General features: G+C 41.1%; 1 protein-coding gene across 4 annotated transcripts in view; it reads right to left on the bottom strand.

The window, feature by feature from the left end:
- Nucleotides 1-10,000, bottom strand: part of tyn (trynity) — a 115,938-nt gene that overhangs the window by 39,499 nt on the left and 66,439 nt on the right. For all 4 annotated transcript variants that reach the window (XM_070131250.1, XM_070131249.1, XM_070131251.1 and 1 more), the window contains exons 2-4: nt 9,183-9,243; nt 3,879-4,011; nt 2,677-2,813 (exon numbers count right to left, since the gene is read on the bottom strand). In XM_070131250.1, coding sequence (XP_069987351.1) covers nt 2,677-2,813; nt 3,879-4,011; nt 9,183-9,243 — 331 coding nt within the window. The remainder of the gene's footprint in view (nt 1-2,676; nt 2,814-3,878; nt 4,012-9,182; nt 9,244-10,000) is intronic.

Below are 10,000 nucleotides of genomic sequence, written 5' to 3'. Positions count from 1 at the left end.
AGGAAGCTGGTGTGTCGCCGGGCGCCCGCGAGGGTGGCGAGGAATCCGTTACAGTTCTCATTTTTCTCATCGTTGATTGGGAATTTTAATGAGACGGTAGTGAGCGTGTGGTACTGTGAGGTTGAGAGCGAGAGAGAGAGAGAGAGAGAGAGAGAGAGAGAGAGAGAGAGAGAGAGAGAGAGAGAGAGAGAGAGAGAGAGGGAGAGGGAGAGGGAGAGGGAGAGGGAGAGGGAGAGGGAGAGGGAGAGAGAGAGAGAGAGAGAGAGAGAGAGAGAGAGAGAGAGAGAGAAATGTACAAATGAAAATGAATAATTCCAATGATGAGGTAATACAGAAACGTTATATAACGTATTCATTCTCGTTTCTACCTTCTTCAGCATCTGTCAGGGTGAATGCCATTTCAGTTTAATTTCAAGTGGAACGTGAAAAAGAAAAACAACAAGAAATAATCGGTGGATTAATTAAGACCGAATCAGCATCTCATCCCGGCATTAGAGTATGAAATTATCGAAAGTGTAAATAGGAAGAATTTGGAAGACCGAGGCGCCGTGACTCCAGAACACTTCGCACGTCTCTCGAAGGAGCTGCAAGACACGCAAGATGAAGATGGAGAAGTCTTCCTCCTTCACAGAGAAAGGTTGATGGAGACGGATTTTTTGGGGGAATTCAATTTTGAGTCGATTTTTAAAGAGTTTATTGGAGGACCGTTGCGCTGGACGTGGTCAGTGACTCAGGCGTTTCGATGAGTGGTTCCCGGCGCAGACCCTCAGGAATCCCCAAGGAGTCGAGACAAAAGCGAAAAGGATGTCGGGAAATAAGAGGCAGAGCGAAAAATAGCCGATTCTCTTAATATTTCTACCTGTGCTCACCCTGCCATAACCGCCCCTCCCCCTTTATTCCCTCCCCGCCGCCCACCGCTCCCTCCCCCCGCCGCCTCTCAAAGACCGAACCACAGCCTCGAGAATAACGGCGACACAGGGGCGCCCCGGGGAGTCGAGAGCGCCCTCGGGATGTCGGGGCAGGTGAGGCGAGGCGGCGGCGCCATCGCAAAGGCCCTCTGGCGCTCTGTGCTTTCGATTTCGCAGTCGGAGATTCAACACTGCTTGTTGCTGCAGCCCTTCGACGAGCAGAGAAATAAAAGAAGATTGACACAATGTCGTCCGACTTTTATTTTCGTTTAGAATAGATCTTAAAAGAGGTTTTTAAAATGGAGCGCTGAACTACAAACCGCAAATGCGAACTTGAGAATTTGACAAAAACTGATACATATAAAAAAGAAAAAAGAAAAACATCACACTGCGACGATTATCTTCATCTTCACCATTCCGACTTTTCGAAATAAATGCCGTTTTCAGCCCAGCAATTATATGTAAAAACTTTCTTCATAAAGCTTGATGCAGCATTAGCTTTTAAAAAGAGAACGAAAAAATACTTCTACACAGTTTCCAAAAGAAATTCTACACTGAAGAAAAATACATATTTTTTCTTCCTCTTCTTTATTACCCTCTTCATACTTCCCTTCTTCTTGATCCTCAAACCAACTTTTTTCTTCCTCCTCCTCCTCTTCTTGTGGTTAAAATATCAGGCGATCTGGACGCAACTACTTTCCCTTTTTATAACCACGGAATTCGTCTTCTTTCCTGACGGAACCTTAGCGAGACTGAAGGAAGTTCCGCTCGTGGACAACAACCGCTCTTGTGATCAGGATAATCGGCCCAACAGTAAGAAAAATCCCGCTTCTGAAGAGCCGTTGACGGAGATTAATTACCCCATAAAAAAAAGTTTAGATCTTTTGATATTGAGCGACACCATGGCAGCTTTTATTTCCCGCTACAGAGAGATATTAAAAGTGATTAAAAACGATTGAACGATTACTAAAATTCACGTAACGACGATTAACGCGGAGTGAATGAGCGACGAGCATCGCAGTGTCACGAGGGTCTGCGTCGCTGATCTTTGCGAATGAAACGTCCAAGAGGTCATTAATCTGTTTTACGGACCGTGAGTTGCATTTAACTAGAACTCTGCACCATCTGCCGGATAAGTGGGTAACCTGAACTAATAGGATATTGCTGGTGATATCCGTGTTTGTCTACAAGATAATTTAGGCGAGATAATGTCTATAATAATTAGGAGTTCCCCGAGACCAGCTGACGTCGAAGGCGCTGGGTGCGTGAGACTGTCAACCTTCCCTTGTTTCCCGCCTGTGGCTCGGGAACCCTCGCGGCAGGATGATTCGGTTGAAAGATTTCTTTTCCAATAATCCGCGGTAACGACTGAAACGCGGAGTAATGAACGCATGACGGTAATGGAAATCGTAACGAAGAAATTCTAGTCGGAGAGAGAGTTTCGTTTCCGTGAACGATCACATCCCACCACACTACCGCTTGCTGCGTTCGTTCCTAATTAGGCATGCGAGGAACACGTACTGTACCTATTTATTTTTATTGCCAAAACGTGTTTTTTTCATAACGCGCCCCTGTGGCTAACTGTCTATTTTCCCGAATGACCAAGTCTTGCCACCCAGGCATCCCAACCCGTAATTATAACTACATTCCTCGACCAACGGCTTCCTACTCCTCCTCTCTTTCCTTTCCTTCCCTTCCTTCCTCTTCCGTTCGCATGGAACAGCACCGGATATTCCTACATTCCTTAAAAACAATAATTAGTACTCACTCGTCCTGACGTGGAGTTTAACCATGTAGTACAGGGACACCGCGCGCTGGGGTTGTGCGGAAGGGTTGGTAGCCATGGTCTCGTTCTGAAGTAAACACAGCGTCTCCTGCACGGGCGCCAGGGGGTTCATGACGAAACTGATGGGAAATAGAGGGGAAAGGGGGAAAGGAATGATTACTCGATAAATAACCAAAAAGGAATTGATTAAAAGATATTAATTCTGATTTATGTTTGTAAATAGTTCAGCAAAAAATGATAAAAATGTATTAATTCTGATTTATGTTTGTAAATAGTTAAGAAAAAAATGATAAAAATGTATTAATTCTGATTTATGTTTGTAAATAGTTAAGAAAAAATGAAAAAAACATGTATTAATTCTGATTTATGTTTGTAAATAATTAAGAAAAAAAAATGATAAAAATGTATTAATTCTGATTTATGTTTGTAAATAATTAAGAAAAAAATGATAAAAATGTATTAATTCTGATTTATGTTTGTAAATAGTTAAGAAAAAAATGAAAAAAATGTATTAATTCTGATTTATGTTTGTAAATAATTAAGAAAAAAATGATAAAAATGTATTAATTCTGATTTATGTTTGTAAATAGTTCAGAAAAAATGATAAAAAATTATTAATTCTGATTTATGTTTGTAAATAGTTCAGAAAAAAATATGATAAAAATGTATTAATTCTGATTTATGTTTGTCATTGGTTAAGAAAAACATGATAAAAACGTATTCTGATTTATGTTTGCACAGAATGGTGGATCGAACGTGCGTGGCTGAGGGGGTGGGGTAGGGGGGTGGGGGGTAATTAATGTTGGAAGATTAGGCTCAGAGGCAAAGACCGGGGAAGAATGAGGAAGTCACATGCAGGAAATTTTCAATCAAATATTAGTAATGCTAATTTTTAAAATGGCATCATTTTTTTTTTCTTAATTGTGCATGTATTACTTTATCCCATAAAATTCATTATGGTATCATTTATCTTACACATTATTAACTAACCATTACCAAGAAATTACAATTATTATCATATAATCGCAGCTCTTACCGTACAATTGTCACTATCATTACCACCACCACCATTACCATTCTTATTTGCTCTATCATCAAACATCACAACGAATAATATCAACATCCTATGATCACCATTACCATCACCACTGTCACTATACCAACACCATTCCATCCTTGCTCACCTGAAGGACGCCGCGGCACACTCGGGTTCCTCCCTGCACCATCCTTGGCATTCCCACAGCGAAAGGTTCCTGATGGTGTAGTAGGTCGAGCCTCGGTAATCCAGCTCGGTCAGCTTCTCAAAGGCAACTCGACCTGTGGGTAAAGGAGATTGTGATGATGAGTTAGGATGATTTTTTTGTGGTGAAATGAGTGTATAAGGAGATTATGATGAATTAGGATGAATTTCTGTGGTGATATGAGTGTATGGCTTCTTTTCGTGCGAGGAAATATTGTGATGTATTGTGTGTTTGTGCGTTTGGGTGAGTATTTTTGGTGGATTGACCATTCGTGCGTTTTAATACGGCGATATTCTGTGGTACTTTGTGTGTTTGCCATTTGTTTTAAAAGAAGAATTGCGATGAATATTATGTGTAGTTTCCTTTGTGTCTACATTTTGTGGGTTATACGAAAGGAGAGTAGAGAAAAGAACGAAAAGAAAAGAAAAATGAATAAAGATGACAAGGAAAGTTATGATAATGACTGATATTTTGCTACGCCTTTGACCTTCAGAAGCTCAACTTCAAATTACGAAGTACGTAATGTACTCGCCAAGCAATTTTGAGCCAATGCCATAAATAAAACTTGGCAACGAAGCGATAGGAACGTACATATGTTGATAAATTATACACAGCGAGGCAAAGAAAAATGGCCAGGCAGCGTTTTGTGGATACATAATATCTCCGCGTCAGAAATCAAGCGCCGGGAAACCGTTACAGAGGACAGCAACAACAGAGAGCGTAGCAGACTAGCCATTTCTATCTTTATTTCTTATCGTTTTGCGTGATCTCCACCGACCTCTATACCGAACGGGAAAGAGAAAAAAAAATGTAAGTACAAAATAACGATAATAATAATAATAAAGTTGCACTGTGGATGGACTACAACGCGTCTGCCGAGAAAACTAAGGTGCCATTACGTGTTTTACGGACCCAATGCCTTAACCTTTAACTTTTTTCCCCTGTAGCTTAAATTAACCTTTGCCTAATGCTCAGTCAGAATGGGGTAAATAATGACCTTTGTCTCCATGCAATACGAAACACAGTTGCATTTTGATGGTCGTCTGTATTGCCACTGGTACTGACGCATCTCTATTGAGACTACATGAAATCTACAGAAAGCAGTCCTTTGGGTTTTAAACTGGCCAACCTAAGCATAGAATCCTTTTATAAACTCCAGTATAACGGAAAATTTGATGTAAAAACTAGAGATCCATATAAATTCTGACAATTATGGTCTACGGTTTGCCAATTGAAAGAAGTAATGATTTCCCTTTCTTAGCATAAACTAAAATAAAGCTACCTGTTGTCTTCACAGAATTTCGTGCATGATTTACTGTTCAGCATAGCCGTACCAAAAGCCTTAAGTGGAGTCGTAACTTCTTTTTTTATATCTTTTACGTCTACTTACACTATACATTCACGAACGCGAATATAAAATACATTTACGACTACATCCATATACAAACACACACACACACAAGTATTTAATAGTAAGTCTTTAGATCCATTTTTCTATCTTTCTTTCTTTCTTTTACTCTTACTCCTTGTTTAGTATGAGGAATTTTGCATGACTATTCCTAAGACGGGGTAAACTTGCGGTAATCAAACACAAACCACTAAACGAGGTGCTTCCGACTAACAGGACCCACGTATAGGCGAGGCAAGCTGAGTGTGTGTGTGGTATGGTCCGCCACGCATGTTGCATTCCATCTTGTCATATTGCACGTTTTTGTGTGGCTGTTACGATGTACGTCGCTCGGTGTCTGTCTCTTGCTTCGTTCGTTATGCTTTGTTTAACCGTGTAACTACTGCAGGTTAAGGAGGAGGAAAGGAGGGGGGGTAGCTGATCGGTTTATCCTTTCGTTTGGTTGTTAGCAATATCTCTGTCTGTCTGTTTTTTCTTTACGTATCTATCTATATATCTGATAAGGATAAGGATAAATCCGATATGCGAAGCTGAGCCTCGCCCGGGCTATGAGGGGAGCTTTGGCCTGTGCCAATTAATGTCGACTCGATCGACGTGTGTCAGCCGGTCCTGACGCGACAGAGCTTAGTCCTTACCCACCGTGGTGCCTAGCCACAGCAGTAACCTCTAGGCGACAATTGCACCTTTTCGCTCCTCGGCGGGGCGCGAACCGGTGACACGTTACCACTTTACTATCCTGGAGGTTTTATATATCTGTCTGTTTGACTATATATCTATGTATTTCTTTCTCTCTTTCTCTCTATCTATCTGTGTGTGCGTGCGTGTGTTTGTGAAAAAATGCTAGTATCCAAAACTCACACATACTACCGTGCAGCACCCATCTCCCCCTCCCATCCCTCCCGTGGCACCAGCAACCCTTCGAACGTGGCAACCCCCCCCCCCCCCAAGACACTCCGGAGTCTGCGGTTAGATTTTCTCTCCACCTCTTAAAGACGTTCAGTTATGATCACGTTCGACTGTTGTGTGGTGTTACGCCCCGTCCACAAACGCGACTGCTGAGAACACCTGCCCGTTACTGAACACACTGAACCGGAAACTGAACACGTGCAGGTGCAAGATTAGGAGGTCTGTTATCGGTTCTCCTGTGATGAATCTCCACGTGCCGGTAATGATTAGGGTGATTGGAATTGGCAAGGGGGAAGGGGAGGGGGGGAGAGATTGGAGATTTTGGAATCGAGATAAACTCCGCGGCAAGTTTGTTTATTTCGTTATTTTTCTTTCTTGTATCTTTTATCATTTCTTTTTTATCCTACTGTCATGTTTAGTTTTCTTTTAGTTTATTTGCCTCTTATCATTATCATTATGTTGTTACTTGGACTTGTGCAGTTACGTTCTAGAATTCAGTTAATTTCATAATTACACCTTCAGAGTTTACCGTAAACAAGATTGGAAAAACAATCGATCTCAACAAGAAAAAAAACAAGTCGTTGTCGAACACTTCCGGCAAGTCAATTAAGACTTCACTAACACAATAACACGACAAAAACCGACTCACCTACCGAACAGTTCGTCCCAGCAGACACTCATTCAAGTCCCTTTTTCGACCAGGAAGTGAAAGCTCAAGACAGTTTTCTCGGAGTGCGGACGCCCACTCGCGCACTCTGTACAACGGAGGGTCCGCGCTGTTGTAAGAGTGAGCTCAAGTGTATCAGCGGAGGGCGAGAGAGAAAGAAAGACGAAGGGTGAAGAGCAAGGGCGGGGGGAGGTAGGAGGGGCAAGGAGCAAGTGCAAAAGACAAACTTTGGTATGATGATGCCGCTTCGTTAAGGGTGAATGGTATGTACAGCATGTTAAAGGTAAATGGTATGTACAGGATGTTAAGGGTGAATGGTATGGATGGCATGTTAAGGGTGAATGGTATGTACAGCATGTTAAAGGTAAATGGTATGTACAGGATGTTAAGGGTGAATGGTATGTACAGCATGTTAAGGGTGAATGATATGTATAGCTTGTTAAGGGTGAATGGTATGCACAGCATGTAAGGGTGAATGGTATGGATGGCATGTTAAGGGTGAATGGTATGGATGGCATGTCAAGGGTGAATGGTATGTACAGCATGTTAAGGGTGAATGATATGTATAGCTTGTTAAGGGTGAATGGTATGCACAGCATGTAAGGGTGAATGGTTTGGATGGCATGTTAAGGGTGAATGGTATGTACAGCATGTTAAGGGTGAATGATATGTATAGCTTGTTAAGGGTGAATGGTATGTACAGCATGTTAAGGGTGAATGGTATGGATGGCATGTTAAGGGTGAATGGTATGTATAGCTTGTTAAGGGTGAATGGTATGGATGGCATGTTAAGGGTGAATGGTATGTATAGCTTGTTAAGATATAAGAATCGCAAGCTTGAGATTGTGTTGGTCCTGAAGGTGGATTAAAAAGACGCTACGATGGAGTGTGAATGGGATGTTCTCTTACATAGGGCACATCCGGAAGCATTCACGAATACCAACTAGCGGACAAAAGCTTACATAAAGAAAAAGACAAAGAAACAGATTGAGAAATATAGAAACAAAGCGAAGGGGAAATGCGGAACCAAACTATTTAGAATCAGATAAAAACACACTCGTAGGAACCGAGAGACAAAGAAAGAAACGGACCCAACAGAAACGCATCCCTCTTTCTGTTGTTTTTTTTTCTCTTTTTTCTTTTTTTTCTACTTTTTTTTTAACAAAAGGTCAGAAGAGAGCACCTTATTGTACCAATGACGGCGCCCTCTACCGCGCGAGACTCGTTAGTCACAAGCGAGGAGCCCCAGACAATGCCAGAGAGCGCACCATACGAGCCGCAGGGAAGAGCGTCCGGACCGTGGACACCTGCCAATCGGAGACACGCCGGTGGTTGCAATCACTTCGATGGCGCAAATAACATTTATGAAAGCTTCTGGAGGAGTATTTAATAACAGTAATTTATCCTTTAGTTCTGGTTATTACTGACGGATATAATTATGATCAGGGGGCAATGAGACGGCAATTGAAGTGTTGTATTAAGGGGTCGATGTCATCGGCTTTGGGACTTTGTATTTGTTGCCAAGAATGTCTCCATTACAACCATTTTATCTATCATTTTATCAGTTTATCTAGGAATTCGAAATCTCGCGATGACTTAAAAGAAAATTAGAAGGAGGTTGAAACGATCGATTTGCTAGGCCGGGGAGCTCTCTCTCTCTCTCTCTCTCTCTCTCTCTCTCTCTCTCTCTCTCTCTCTCTCTCTCTCTCTCTCTCTCTCTCTCTCTCTCTCTTTGTCTTAATTTGCTCTGAGAGATTTGGTTGATCACTTGAACGGTATCTTCGGATTTTTCTTCCGCGAATGACTTAAAGAAATGCTCAGTCAAGAGTAAGAGACAGGACGTGCGTGAGAAAGAGAGAGGGAGAGGGACATGGAGGAGAAGAAGAGAGGGGGGAAGAGTGAGAGAGACATACATACAGACAGACAGAGATAGGGAGAGAGAAAAAAGAGAAAACACACAAACATACACACAGAGAGAAAAGAGAATGAGAAACTATGTGTGCGTTAGACATACAGGTATGATATATATGTATATGTATATGCATAGCTATCAATCAATCCATCTATACATGCCAGCGTATGTATACATGTGTGCGGTATTATGTAAATCCCAATAGAAAAAATAATCTCAGTAGCCAAACAATGTCAGAAATGAAGTAGAAATAAAGAGAAATAATTTCCATGAACAACGTAAGAAATGAAGTTAAAAAAAAAGGAGAAATAATTTCCATCTTTTCTCGTGAATGAAAGAGGCCAATTGACTCACCGAAGGCAGCCGAGGCGAGGATCATGAGAGCCCCAGACAGGAGCAAGGTCCGCGAGCACATCTGTGGGAGAAAAAGACATCTGTTATTACGGTGTTAACGTACTGCGGGATGAAGAACGTTGTGTGTGTGTGTGTGTGTTGTTTCTGTTGTGCATTCTTCTCTTCCTTTTGTTTCTCGTTTGTGGGGAGGTGAGAAGGGTTGTATGTGTGTGTGTGTTTGTTTGTGTGTGTGTGTGTGTGTGTGTGTGTGTGTGTGTGTGTGTGTGTGTGTGTGTGTGTGTGTGGATGGGTGGGTGGGTGCGCGCATACATACATGTATACATGTATACACACACACACACACACACACACACACACACACACACACACACACACACACATATATATATATATATATATATATATATATATATATATATATATATGCACACACACACATTCATACATACATACATATATATAAATATATATTTATATGTATGTATGCATATAAATATGTATGTTTATACACATGCGTATATCTATCTATCTATCAATATCTATTTAACTATATATATCTATGTATCTCTGTTTATCTATCTATCTATCTATATATATATATATATATATATATATATATATATATATATATATATATATATACATACACACAAAAACAAAATCTGCTACTAAAGTTCATTTCAGATTATCACAAAAGAATTAAAGCCTCTAATTGCATCCACGTTTTCTATACGAAAGTGATATTGCATAGATGCTCCGCGAAAATTTTTCCCGAGCATATGTCGTCCTGCCATCTGGTACAGCGAACGAAGGGAAGG

Source organism: Penaeus vannamei, chromosome 16 (genome assembly GCF_042767895.1).
Source record: "Penaeus vannamei isolate JL-2024 chromosome 16, ASM4276789v1, whole genome shotgun sequence".
NCBI lineage: Eukaryota > Metazoa > Arthropoda > Malacostraca > Decapoda > Penaeidae > Penaeus > Penaeus vannamei.
Note: the sequence above shows the minus strand (reverse complement) of the source record. Positions and strands in the feature narration are given on the sequence as shown.